At 44.1% G+C, this 14,717-nt stretch overlaps 1 protein-coding gene and 1 long non-coding RNA gene across 2 annotated transcripts; one reads left to right on the forward strand and one right to left on the reverse strand.

The window, feature by feature from the left end:
- The first annotated feature begins 1,549 nt into the window (after positions 1–1,549).
- Positions 1,550–9,361, forward strand: LOC125568213. Its single transcript, XR_007312133.1, has 3 exons — positions 1,550–2,696; positions 7,418–8,183; positions 8,979–9,361. It is a non-coding gene; the product is annotated as an uncharacterized LOC125568213 (long non-coding RNA).
- On the reverse strand, positions 5,837–12,221 carry LOC5518936. The gene is made up of 6 exons (XM_048729734.1): positions 11,431–12,221; positions 9,968–10,154; positions 8,970–9,166; positions 8,573–8,729; positions 7,437–7,585; positions 5,837–6,960 (listed from the first exon to the last, which is right to left on the reverse strand). Exons 1-6 carry the CDS (start codon positions 11,919–11,921, stop codon positions 6,855–6,857), a joined length of 1,287 nt encoding a protein of 428 aa, XP_048585691.1. The 5' UTR covers positions 11,922–12,221; the 3' UTR covers positions 5,837–6,854.
- Between the last annotated feature and the right edge of the window lie 2,496 nt (positions 12,222–14,717).

A 14,717-nucleotide genomic window follows, 5' to 3' on the forward strand; every position in this document is an offset into this window, starting at 1 on the left:
TCTTCGTGAAGATATCAAATTGATCCACTAGGTCGCTTAGGACACAGGCTCAATCAGTGACAGGAAGACCTTCGGATATGCGCCGGTAAATTAGCCCAAGGGCGTGAACTGAAGGTTTTCACGAGCGCTAATTGCTGCATTTGTAATAGCCTTTGTGGCGCTATAATAGTGCACTTTAAACAGCAAAGCTATCAACCGGGGAGCAAAGCTTTGGCGTCGCCAACCTCCAAGATTCACGAGAGATGCGAAGAGATTTGCTTAAATCCATAGGTGACAAGAAGCGAACATGTATTGTCAAGATCGGTGACAGACATACGAGTAAAAACTAGCTTGAGTAAACTTCATCGCGCTGTAGGCTTTGTGTGCTTTAAGGCGTTTGTTCAGCGCATGTAATATGTCGAGCTAATAATATTCGCAGCAGGGATTTCGCGTGGTGGTGGGAGAGATACCTGCCATGTTTCGCGTTTTCAGATCTTTTTGTTATTGTTACTTCATTTGCGTTTAATTTCCTTTGAGTGTTTTGATGCTTATCGTGTTGATAAGCTTTCATGAAAATTAACAAATAGAAAAAAAAAACAGCTCTGTATAACGGACCGGTCTCAACTCATAGGTGCACGCTTGTACTTGAGAAAACAAACCTCAAAAGTGGAATGTTGTTTTCTATTTTCTTTGGATCCTGCATGTTTGGATTTTCACATCTTTTTTGTACAAGGTTTTCATCGTTTTTGTATCGCACTTAGAATCGACAGTTTCGAGCTCAGTCTTGCGTCACGGGACCCGCGATAACAAAATACTCCATGTCTTGGGGTTGATCAGGTCTTCTAGACGCTTCTGACTCTCCTCTCGTACTGTTCCTCATCTCGCTACGCGCACCTCAAATACTAATCCGTGCAAGCCTGGAGAAGTCCTTGCGCTGTTGCAAGGCGCACACTGGATCAAACTGAGTAGTATTAAACACGCACCAGCTAACCCCCCACACTGCAGATCAGAGTGCGTCTTGTCTGGCTCTTCAGGATGAGGTCAGATGGAGAGATCCAGCCAAAGAGCCGTCGGCGAGTCTTTAGGCTTAAGTTCACTCACACCTCAAGCGTTCACTCCTTGTGCTGCGCGGTGTAGCTCACCAGGCGCGCATGGCAGACTTCAAGATTCCCGTGCACGCACCTGGTTCCCCACGCGTGTGTGTGACGAGGTGTAGGTCTGTGGAGACGCAGTGTTTAGTCTGCATGTGGGTGCAGCAGGCTCTTGTGCGTGGGGTCATATCGTTTGGGATTGATACTAATCGTGATGTGTGGATAATTAAGGGGGTTTGCTAAGAACCGGTAATAGCCACTCAAGGTATCACTCCAGAGCGCGTGTGAATAATCTTATTAAATCATGCGTGTATCAAATCTTGCCTCGCAAGGCCTCTTTGTTCGAGGGCATAACGATCGCTTGCGTTGGTGTATCAAATCATGCCTCGCAAGGCCTCTTTGTACGACGGCGTAACGATCGCTTGCGTTGGTGTATAAAACCATTCCTCGCAAGACCTCATTGCACGAGAGCGTAGCGATAACTTGCGTTGGTGTATCATAAATCATGCCTCGCAAGGCCTCTTTGTACGAGGGCGTAGCGATCGCTTACTTTGGTGTATCAAATCATGCCTCGCAAAGCCTCATTGCACGAGAGCGTAGCGATCGCTTGCGTTAGTGTATCAAATCATGCCTCACAAGGCCTTCCCTAGAAGTTTAGAACGATATAAGTTTGTCTCGGATGTTGAGTATGTTAATGAGACAAGGCTGGCAACTTAATTCTGACTACCTCAGCTTCAGCGCGATTTTCTGCAGGATTTTTAAAAAGTTAGAAATCACTGACACCGGTGCAGGATGGGACAGGGATGAAACTATCCCCGAATCGATTTTTTAAGCAAGCTGCTAAAAAAAACCCTGCGAGAAATGATTTTTTGAACGTCAATTTTAGCTATCCGTCGATGATCGGGACATAGCTGGTCAAATGGCATCCTTGGAATGTAATTTCCATAGACAGCATAGCCTCACACCACATAGAACCCGACTTGTCTTTCTCAAAGTTTCCGCACTAATATCTAAGTTGCGAGCTGTTGTGTGAAAAGTAACTTTTAGAGCTAAGGGGAGTGATGCGGACTGTCGATGTTTGCGACCTGTCGATCTAAAAGAGGGTGGAGAAGGACAAGACAGGTATATGCAAATTACATTCCAAGGATACCATCTGAACAGCTGCTATGTTTTTACGAAAATAGGAAAATCGCGAAATCCTTCACTGACGCAGGTGAAGTCTGATTGCTCGAAGGCGTAGCGATCGCTTGCGTTGGTTTATCAAATCGTGCCTCGCGAAGCCTCCTTGTACGAGGGCGAAGCGATCGCTTGCGTTGGTGTATCAAATCGTGCCTTGCGTTGGTGTATCAAATCATGCCTCGCTAGGTCTCATTGCACGAGGGCGAAGCGATCGCTTGCGTTGGTGTATCAAATCGTGCCTCGCGAAGCCTCCTTGTACGAGGGCGAAGCGATCGCTTGCGTTGGTGTATCAAATCGTGCCTTGCGTTGATGTATAGAATAGTGCCTCCAAAGCCTTATCGCTGGGCGTTTATCAAACAAAATTCTAGTGATGTGTGCGTAACGATCGCTGGTTTTCAATTTCTTATCAACCTGCGCCTCAATCAGCAACGGAGTGAAACATAAGCAGTGAGTTTTGAATTATTTACTTCTTAAGCCATTATCATGGCCATTATTATTTTGTTTAGAATTGTGCATTTCTCAGGCGTGCCAAAGCCAAACTCACGCAGGCAAATATAAACTGACGGAAATAGTATGATTATTTCCGTCAGTTTATATTCGCTTAGATGGTATTGAAGTCGAGTTTCGATCACTCCATTCTCTTCCGGTCTAGCAAATCTAATAACAAGCTAGAGTTAATAGCGGTTCAATATTTTATTAATAATTATGAAAAAGTATACATGCTAAATTGAATAATAAACTGATAGACATGCTAAATGAAATAGTTTCGATACGTTCCGACAAGCATTCGTCGAGGGACGCTCAATACAACGATAGCGGGAAGTAATCCCTCAAGGAGGTTTATTGCTAATCTGTTTCGTATACTTGTAATCCAGTTTGATATAGAGGCCCTCCCTAGTTATAACTGCACTTTTTATCATCCTGCAAACCCATCGGCGATTTCCAACTGCTAAATCGCCTTAAGGCTTACGTCATTCAAAATCGTTGAAGCGTATTCATTGGTTAGCACTTAAATGTCCTCAGCTTCGCAAGGAGCTGGTCAATCAAAAAGCGCCAAATGTTAGAACAAGGCCAAATGAAAAAAATATATATTGGGCTAGATTCCATCTTTACATGTCTTGGGTGTCTAAGAGCGCTGAACCACAGTTAGGCTAGCGTCACGGTAGTTTATCAACCTGTTATAACACAGACGAGTATTGAGCAACGGCAGTTTTTGCCCAAAAAAGGGTCTACTCCTCCTCCAAACCTGCACAGAGCATGGCCTTCTTATTACCAATACAGTCTTCAAACTCCCTACCCAGGATGTTGAGACAGCGAGAGCTGCGCTCCGTGAGACCGTGTACGACAGCAATGATGTAACTTTGGCCATAGGCAAACTCCCTACCCAGGATGTTGGGACAGCGAGAGCTGCGCTCCGTGAGACCGTGTACGACAGCCATGATGTAACTTTGGCCATAGGAAAACTCCCTACCCAGGATGTTGAGACAGCGAGGGTTGCGCTCCGTGAGACCGTGTACGACAGCCATGATGTAACTTTGGCCATAGGCAAACTCCCTACCCAGGATGTTGAGACAGCGAGGGTTGCGCTCCGTGAGACCGTGTACGACAGCCATGATGTAACTTTGGCCATAGGCAAACTCCCTACCCAGGATGTTGAGACAGCGAGGGTTGCGCTCCGTGAGGCCGTGTACGACAGCCATGATATAACTTTGGCCATAGGCAAACTCCCTACCCAGGATGTTGAGACTGCGAGGGTTGCGCTCCGTGAGACCGTGTACGACAGCCATGATGTAACTTTGGCCATAGGCAAACTCCCTACCCAGGATGTTGAGACAGCGAGGGTTGCGCTCCGTGAGACCGTGTACGACAGCCATGATGTAACTTTGGCCATAGGCAAACTCCGTACCCAGGATGTTGAGACAGCGAGGGTTGCGCTCCGTGAGACCGTGTACGACAGCCATGATGTAACTTTGGTCATAGGCAAACTCCCTACCCAGGATGTTGAGACAGCGAGGGTTGCGCTCCGTGAGACCGTGTACGACAGCCATGATGTAACTTTGGTCATAGGCAAACTCCCTACCCAGGATGTTGAGACAGCGAGGGTTGCGCTCCGTGAGACCGTGTACGACAGCCATGATGTAACTTTGGCCATAGGCAAACTCCCTACCCAGGATGTTGAGACAGCGAGGGTTGCGCTCCGTGAGACCGTGTACGACAGCCATGATGTAACTTTGGCCATAGGCAAACTCCCTACCCAGGATGTTGAGACAGCGAGGGTTGCGCTCCGTGAGACCGTGTACGACAGCCATGATGTAACTTTGGCCATAGGCAAACTCCCTACACAGGATGTTGAGACAGCGAGGGTTGCGCTCCGTGAGGCTGTGTACGTTACAGCCATGATGTAACTTTGGCCATAGGCAAGGAAACACAAGAACTGGTTAAATGAGACCTGCAAAGATCTAGCAGCTGATAGAAGATAGGGGTCAAGTACCGGGCAAGCTCAGGACAACATCAACGAATTCGTGTTTGCCGATATGGCTTCACCTTCAACGCCGCCACTGAAGCTGACACGCTGCACAGTAATGATCTTTTCTCTGAAACCTAACCATCAACACAAAAAAAGGATGAGGTAATGCATCAGCCAGCTCCGGGCCGCGGCTGAACTCGATGGACACGTTCACCTACCTTGGTAGAATACTCTTCAGGAATGTAGCCATTGACGACAAATTCAACGCCAGACTCGCCAAAGCGAGCACCGTTTTTGGGACTACACAAGAACGTCTGCAACAGGAAAGGGATCACCAAAGAGTTCCGGACTGTTGTTCTCACCACATTGCTGTACGGGTGTGAAACCCGGATTGTCTATTAGCGTTTAGGAAGCTGAACCACTTTAACACCACCACCATTAAACTTCTCGGCATCATCTGGCAAGACAGGATCCCCGACACTAAGTTCCTAACGGGCTGCCTTGCCCAGCACCCACACCATCCTGATTCAGTCTCAGCTTCGCTGGTCAGGTCATCTAGCTCGTATGCCAGATGAACCTCTCCCCAAGAAAATGCCTTTCGGCGAGCTACAGCAAGAAAAATCCTAAGGCGGTCAGAAGGAGCGTTTCAATGATACGCTGAAAACCTCACTGAAGGCTTTCGACAATGGTACATTGTAGCCCAAGACAGGGGAGTATGGCGATCAGCTGTACACAAGGGTGCGAGGCCAACAGAATCAGTGTTGCTGTAGACTGGAGGCAGGCCAGGAAGAACAGAGCCAGCAACCCTGCAACAGCTTCCACCATTTCCTGTCCTTACTATCGGAGACTGTTCCGGGCTCAGATTGGATTCTCCAGCCATCTGCGGACCGACCGGGCAAGACTTTTAAAGCCTAAGGATAAGAAGATGGCCCTCGTCGTATAAACTGACAAACAACCGATTTATATGTGTAGCCAACCATTTTGATATACATACAACTATAAAAACTACGTGATAAAAGTAATTCGGAAAATTGATGGGACATGATGCAGCCATCTAAAGAACGCGATGAAGTACGCCACGAACAGAGCATTGTACACTGGTATGCAAATAAGAGCTTACTAAATTATTACAATTTACTGTTTTAGTATACATCTTACCTGAGTTAAAAATAACATGTGCATAAATTGCAGGGACACTTTGATCCCGAGGAGTAAAGAGCGTCCAACGCCCCATACGACACGTTAATATATGTATTAAAAAAATCCCTTAAGTAAGACTCAGTGCATTCGATGCAGCTTAATATAGTTCTTTTTCGTAGACCCAATTCGTGAATCCGCTTCTAAGCTAAACTGACATCAAAGTTTACAACTACGTACATATATATGATTTCGTGGGACGAGTGTGCCCCCTATTCTTTAACTGTAATACATACTTAGTCAGCTCAGTCTCGTTTCTTCTGTTTTCAATTCTGAAGAAGCATGATTCCTCAATCTTGTCTGAAACGCGCCTTAGGCTATGACCATCAAACTTATTGGAAGTTTAACCGTTTAAAGAACATTCAACCCAGGCGCGTACACAGGGGATGCCCAAGGTACCCCACCCCTCTTGGCGGCCAAAAAGTAGGTAATTTCTTATTAAGGAATCCTCAAATACGATGCTTTTTTATATGATACCTTTTTTATATGATACACACCCCCCCCCCCCCCCCCCCCCCCAGCCAATCTTGGGTACGCGTCTGTTCCGGCCCTTTTCCTGCAATTACATCATCTATCGTTATCCTCCTGTTCATTGTTACTTCTCTTCAAAATGTTCTTATTGTACCTGCAAGCAGTTTGGCATATAGCTATATCTAAGGGTACCACCAACATGGTAAACACTTATCAACTAAAATGAACTCTACCTATACTAGTGCTTACGTTCTTGTTACATGGTGGGTTAAATCGTATAATGTTCCTATGCCGGCTGCGTTGTTGCGGATCAGACCTTTGCGCTGTTGGTTGGAAGTTGAGCAGTTAATCTTAACCACTATCAGCGCATTATGGTATTGAGGTACGGCGTTATTAAGTGTTTCTTTGTATTATCAGATATCATATGACGAGAGCAAAATTAGTAATTACTATGAAGATTTAAGAGCTATCTAGGGCGGCTCGGTTGACATGTCGATGGATGCGTTGGACTCACGACTTCCTTCGATCGAAAGTCTCTTTAACTTCTTTGTGGAAGCAGTCGTTCTGTCTGGAGGCCTTTGGGGCGAAATAAACAATAGTAAATTAAACTGTTATGTCACCGCAATAAAATATCGACCACACATTTTTTGTGTATGTGGTTGTGCGGTATCATTAGAACTAATTTTTCTATTCTTTTTGTTTTATTTCCTGACATTTACTGCAATTTTAAATATTTTGAGAACTCTCGTCAACAATCTTGTTCAAAATGCATAACCGCTTCCTGGCTTCCGTCAATCAAGCTGTAGGAATTACATTTGGTGCTTTGTGATTGGTCAGCGCCTAGTGAGAGGTGGCGTGATATGAAACCATTTAAGTGCTGGCCAATGGAAACGCTTCAAGAATTTTGAATGACGGGTGCTAGAAGGCGATTCAGCTGTTGGAAAGCTGTCGGTGAGAGCTAGCAAAATATTGAAAACTGAAAAGAGGAGCTGTTTGGCTTGTATTCTTTATCTAAAGATGTTTTTTTTTGTAGATATAGAGGTCACGCTCACCCCGTGTTGTAGATATAGATAGACGGAACCATGATCACTAGACCAACGATGTTAAACCACGTGGTGATACTGACTTCTGGTTGCCAATGGAAGCCTGGCTGTTCCTTGAACAATGTCCAAAACAAAAACCCAAGCGGCGTCACGATCGCCTGCAGCGGAACATAAACAGATATCGAGTCCGGACCAGTATGAGGAAAAAAAGGAAATATGGGTAAATCATAACAAAAAAAGGGTTACCTAAATACTCGATTTGGAGCAAAATGTAGGAGATCCACTAAAATCCTACGTTATATGAGTGAACAAGACCCACGAGAAACCATAAAACATGCAATGAGCAAACCTAAGGTGCAACACATGCAGCCCTTAATATCAAAAATCAAAATAAAGAAATAATAAAGACATGCAAAACGAATAAACAGGCCATTCCAGCTAAAAGTATGCGCGCGCATAACCATAGAAACCTACCTCAACTACCAGAATGCAGCACGCAGCTTACATCAAACGAAGCGCACGCTGCATGCTGGTAGTTGAGTCAGGTTCTTATGGTGAGTGCACGCGCATGCTTATAGCTGGAATGGCCTATTGGAAGTCAACGAATAGGAAAGGTGCAAGGGGACACGGAGTCCCATGCGGGGCACCGCCCTTAGGATAAAATAACTAATCAAATTACACGAACAAGGGACGTTCATTACCAAATGTGGCGAAAAAGGCGTTTGAAAACAATGTAGGCTATGATAGCCTTCCTATGTAGGTATAAAAATCTGCACCTTTGCCATTCAATCGATAAAGGGGAGGGTGCCAATGTAGGTTATAATAGCATTACCTGTACAATGGCCACATAAGTTGCACCATCGCCTTCCAGGAGATAGAGGGCACCAATGTAGATTATATAATAATAGCATTACCTGTACAATGGCTACACAAGTTGCACCCTCGCCCTCCAGGGGATAGATGGTACCAATGTAGGTTATAATAGCATTACCTCTACAATGGCTACATAAGTTGCACCCTCGCCTTGCAGGAGATAGAGGGTACCAATGTAGGTTATAATAGCATCACCTGTACAATAGCTACATAAGTTGCGCCCTTGTCGTCCAGTAGATAGAGGGTACCAATGTAGGTTATAATAGCATTACCTGTACAATGGCTACATAAGTTGCGCCCTCGCCTTCCAGGAGATAGAGGGTACCAATGTAGGTTAGGATAGCACAGAACATAAACCCCATTCCCAACAACCCACAGGATGAAGAGCAACCAACACCTCCAAAAAAGCACTGCATCCCAAATTTAAAACTGCGACAAAAATAATAAAATTACAGTCATATTTGCACAATAATTTGGATATATCAAATATCATATTAATCCTGTTGTTGCCTGTGGCAGTGCAGTAAGAGATATTGCATGGAAAATGGATTGTTTTTGATGGTCATTTAAAAAAATGACCCACTTTTTAGTGACCAAGGGGGTAGAACACACCCTTCAAACCCTGGTATGTTTCTAATACCATTACTGTTACGAGTAGTAAGCACTTACTTTTTCCAGACTTCGGCTATGCTGTTTGTGCTTCCAAACCCAGGGATGGCATCCACCCAGAAGCAAAGCGCCAGCGTCAGAAACTGATAGAAGTTGGTTGAGCCAATCATATGCATGACATCAGGAGGCTTACTAGAAGATGCAGACACCATTGAGACGGCATACTCTATTAGAATGTAAGCCACAGCTAAAAGCACCTGGCGATTGAAAGGAGGTAACAAAGGAAATTTAAATCGTAGTTGATGAGGGGCACAGTTATACTCTGAAAATGTATAGAGGATTTTACATGGTTGCGCACAATTTAAATCTCAAAGTGTTGAAGAATGACTGCTGAGTGTACGAGTGATAAATAATATTGGCATGAAAAAATAAAATTGTATCCAGCCATGAAATGTTCTGTATCTTATATGAAATCTTATATGCAATATTTTAGATGCCCACGAAAATACTGAGAGCTTGTTATCACCACATGTGCTGATAAATATGGTGGTAGTGGGGATTCCAGTCTTATCATTCTGATATCACCTATTATCACAATCCATATCATATCATATAATAAAATAAAATATGATAGTTAGATCAATGTATCAAAACACCCATAAATCATCTACAGGAAGGGAGAGAGAGAGGACAGAGACACAAATAAAATAAAAAAACACCTGAAAATTCCCCAACCCCCAGGCTAAAAATGTCCAATGCCCAAATATACCAGATCCTCAGATGAAAACCCTTAAAAAAAGTAAAGAACCATGTGGTTGAACATCATGTGGCAAAGATGCACTTGTTTGTTTTTATTTATTTATTAAGCTGCTTCAAGTGACAAATGCCAACCCCATTAAAATGGCAAAGTTTTGAACTTAGAAACATTACTGAGGATGAAAAATTCAAAATTCTCACCCCATTCTCCAGAAAAAAATCTATATATTTATGTTGTGCTCAACCCCCTCTCTGTGACACTGGTTGGTACCCCTTAGGGAAGAAGTATAAAGAAAACTTACAAATCCCAGCATGAAGCACATGGGCCATAGGACTCCAGCCACGCCCTTTGCACCCCCCTGGTCAGAATGCTGGCGGGGGTCAATTGTAGGTATTATCGATGGCATTAAACAGAGAGATAGTGATAACAGAGTCACTATGGCACACACAAATTTCCTTTTTGTGGGGATTTTCTTGAGTGCTATAAACCTGAAAGTTATGGATGAAATAAATGGAAGGCAAGTTTATTTTTTCATTATCTTTCGTATTATCTATTGGATTATGATATTTTGACCTTGTAGTCTCCTTTTGCAACTGAAAGCAGTGCACTGAAGGCAGTACATTACAGGTGCCATCATTAAAGCCGCATTATCACCAGTTTACTTCTGGTCGATTACCTAACAGTATCCGATTATTTTTAACAGACAACGTGAAAAATATTTCAAAATATTGAAAGCAGTGTGTTATTGGAAGTTTCTTTGAGGATGTGATTAATAATTTAGAGCAGATGGCCTGTTTAATATCTCAGATTTTAATAGATTCTTGTGTTTTTTAAAGGTTGAGGTTTCCGTCGGACCTCCAGAAGTAAACTGGTGCAATGCGGCTTTAATCCCAGGAAAAAAATCTTGAAACATGACACACCTAAAATTTCATACCCAAAAATTTCCAAGGATAGAAACCATCCAAAAACACATAAATTCTAATATTTCCCAAAAACCTTTCTCCTTAAATCCAAAAGTCAAGAGACACACCTACACATTGTTGTGATTTAAATTGTGGTGTATTGTGGTGAAGTTTTCTACAACTGTTCCCCCTAACAATATTTATTTAAAATGTTTCTGTATTTTGTCTCCTCCTCCCCCCCCCCACCCCCCCCCCCCAAAAAAAAAAAAAAAAAAAAAAACTGCCACAGCTTTAATACTAGCCTGCCTGTAGGCGGTACTCGGTGTTTTCATTGCTGAAAACCCTCTTCGTTCAGTGATCGGGTACCCTGGGTACCAGAGGCTCGAGCTTCATTCGTTTATTGTCACGCCGGACTTGGCTACGAGAAGCGACTCATAGCCACGACCGGCGTGACAGTAAACGAGTGAAGCTTGAGCAACTGGTACCCAGGGTAGTGATCAGCCGCCATCTTTTATTTTAAGCCGCGTGGTTCCTGGGGGCGAGTGCAATAGTTTTTTCGCCCTTCTTCTCTTCTATCCCCCCTGCCCTTCGGCGCTCGCCCCCAGGAACCACGCGGCTTAAAATACAAGATGGCGTCTGATCACCGAACGGAGAGAGTTTTCCGCAATTATAACGCCGAGTACCGCCTGCGAGCAGTCTCCCCTCCCCCTCCCGGGTCTTTCTTTTTTTGTCAGGTGAGCCTGGTTTGAATCCGGTAGCTTCGTCCAGAAGGTGTCGCTTTTCCGGTTTCCCTTGCCATGATTCCCTGGTGCTCGAGAACGTGTCAATTAGGATCTTTTTGTACATAGTACAACAGCCTTACCTTATCAATAGTGTAGCCGGAATATTAGCAGTGGATAATATTGACTGCAAATAAGGCGCTGTCCTTTCCCCACTTGCTCCAAACACAATACAAACAGCGCTTAGCCCATACACGGCACCAACAGGCACAAGATACCTTTGAGGTGCACGGCTGTATTTATACTCCTGCACTGGATAAAGCCATACCTTAACTAAGGCAATCGGTCCAAACACCAATGCAAAAACTAATGACGATATAAACAAAATAAAGTACTGATCGGTGAAGGGACGGAAATCATGTGACGGGAAGTCATGTGAGGACATAGACGCGTTTGTTGATCCGGCGGAATCGACCCACATCGGCAACATGACATTTTGTCCAGTTTGACCGGCGATAGCCAAGAAAAGTAAGATAAGATCTCGTGCACAAGACTTTCTCTTTGATCGATGTAGGACTTGTATGTCTAAAGGGTGTGGACACAGTAGTTTAGCCTTTTCATTTTGCTGCTCCATCGCCTGCGAGATGCTGGTAGGTGGGACGTTACGTAGCCTGCGTAGCAAGCGTTTCTGTGGAGTTTCAGTGGGAATAGATAGCGAGCGGGGGATATCGCCGCCCGAAAAATGGGGCGTTACGCAATGTTATCGTTCTGGTGACCTCTGCAATTTGCGTGACTGTCACCCAAAAGCTTAGCGTAAAAAATACGAGAGGTCTCAAGTTGCTGACAGTGCTTGTTGGTAACAGACGGAGTTGTGTCGTTATAGATGTGAATAGCGCTAAAAACGATAGATATTACAGACTTTTTGATGCTCCTGCCTCTACATCAGTGTCTAGTGGTAACCTACAGGCCCGTACCCAGGATTTTTCTTGGGGGGGGGCATAACTTTTGCGTGGGGGGGGGCATAACTTTTGCGTGGGGGGGAGGGCGCTATTAAAATCTATAATACAGGTTCAAACAGCTGAAGCAACAGCATCTCACCTTTCGGTCACGACTTTGAACTATATGCGTCACGACAACTCACTTTGAGTGTCACGACAAAGCACTATTCGATTATCGCTTAAAACATTGCAGGTTTAGTTCACCATATCGCACTTTCGCAACATTGCACTTTGTGTCTTAAAAAACTCATCATTTTGCCATTGCTTAAAACATTTCAGTATGTCGTTCACGACATTCAACTTTGTGCTTTTATATTAAAATATAACATAGCACTATTTGTCTATTGCATAAAATATTTGACTTTGTGCTTTATAACATGGGACTTTGTGTCTTAAAAAATCTCGCGATTTGCCGAATGCGCAAATCATTTCAGTTTTTGTCTATTGCTAAAATATTCAACTTTGTGTCTTGAAAAATCTCGCGATTTGCCGAATGCGCAAATTATTTCAGTTTTTTTTCTGTGCATTAAATATTTAACTTTGTACTTCATAAAATGGTACTTTGTGTCTTAAAAAATCTCGCGATTTGCCGAATGCGCAAATCATTTCAGGTTTTGTCTATTGCTAAAATATTCAACTTTGTGTCTTGGAAAATCTCGCGATTTGCCGAATGCGCAAATTATTTCAGTTTTTTTCTGTGCATTAAATATTTAACTTTGTACTTCATAACATGGGACTTTGTGTCTTAACAAATCTCGCGATTTGCCAAATGCGCAAATCATTTCAGGTTTTGTCGATTGCATAAAATATTTAACTTTGTGCTTTATAACTTGATACTTTGTGTCTTAACAAATCTCGCGATTTGCCAAATGCGCAAATCATTTCAGGTTTTGTCGATTGCATAAAATATTTAACTTTGTGCTTTAAAACGTGGTACTTTGTGTCTTAACAAATCTGGCGATTTTCCGAATGCGCAAATCAACTATGCATAGCCGTAGCAGGCCCCGAATTATTGGGGGGGGGGACAACAATACAGAAACATTAAAAAAACAATGGGGGGCACAGCCACGCCCCTACTGGTCATGTCCTTATAATTTTTGAAAATATTGGGTGCGGGGGCACGTGCCCCCAGTGCCCCAGCCCCTGCTATGCTAACGAGAGAAAGTCTCGATCAAAATGACATACTATTCAGGGGGTGGCCCAGGGGAGGGGCCCACATCTTCTAGCAGCCAAAAATGCAGTGATTCTATGAGACATACATAAGAAAATGCCTTGAAAGGGCTTTTTGGGCCCCCTCCTGTTAACAATCCTGGCTACGCCGTTGATATTTGTAAATTACCAATAGATTTCACGAAAACAACACACCTAGGCTGTTGCTTGTAAGGATATTTCTCTTTATAATATCTCTCTCATAATAGTTCTTTTCATAATATCTCTATAATAAATCGTCGTCATACCGTTACCCGACTTGTTCAAAGCAGAAATCGTGCGAACCAGGCTTCTCATTTTGATATGTATGTGTTTGTGTGTGTGTGTGTGGGGGGAGGGGGGGTCGTGGTTGTGGGTAAAAAGTCGTGGGTGTGGGTATCAAGTCGTGGGTGTGGGTATGGAGTCGTGGGTGTGGTTATGAAGTCGTGGGTGTGGGTATGAAGTCGTGGGTGTGGGTATCAAGTCGTGGGTGTGAAGTCGTGGGTATGGGTATAAAGTCGTGGGTGTGGGTATCAAGTCGTGGGTGTAGGTACAAAGTCGTGGGTGTGGGTATAAAGTCGTGGGTGTGGGTATGAAGCGGTGGGTGTGGGTATCAAGGTTTGGGTGTGGGTATAAAGTCGTGGGTGTGGGTATAAAGTCGTGGGTGTGGGTATGAAGTCGTGGGTGTGGGTATAAAGTCGTGGGTGTGGGTATGGAGTCGTGGGTGCGGTTATGAAGTCGTGGGTGTGGGTATGAAGTCGTGGGTGTGGGTATCAAGTCGTGGGTATGGGTATCAAGTCGTGGGTGTGGGTATAAAGTCGTGGGTGTGGGTATCAAGTCGTGGGTGTGGGATAAAGTAGTTGGTGTGGGTATCAAGTCGTGGGTGTGGGTATCAAGTCGTGGGTGTGGGTATCAAGTCGTGGGTATGGGTATCAAGTCGTGGGTGTGGGTATAAAGTCGTGGGTGTGGGTATCAAGTCGTGGGTGTGGGATAAAGTAGTTGGTGTGTGTATCAAGTCGTGGGTGTGGGTATGTCAAGAAACAAGAGACATGAGTTTAATATAATATGGAAAATTGATAGTTATAAATTCCTACAACCCATTTGGGTGCTTTATGTTAACAAAATACCACTATGCGAGGATCCAGTGCTTCCTTTTCTTTTCTAGGCGGAGAAAAATTGACCCTTGCCGATTAGACCGCTGGGTCTTCGAGTATGAGGTTTTGGGTGGCGTGTCAAGTTGGTCT

The sequence above is a fragment of the Nematostella vectensis genome, chromosome 7, assembly GCF_932526225.1.
Source record: "Nematostella vectensis chromosome 7, jaNemVect1.1, whole genome shotgun sequence".
Taxonomy (NCBI): domain Eukaryota; kingdom Metazoa; phylum Cnidaria; class Anthozoa; order Actiniaria; family Edwardsiidae; genus Nematostella; species Nematostella vectensis.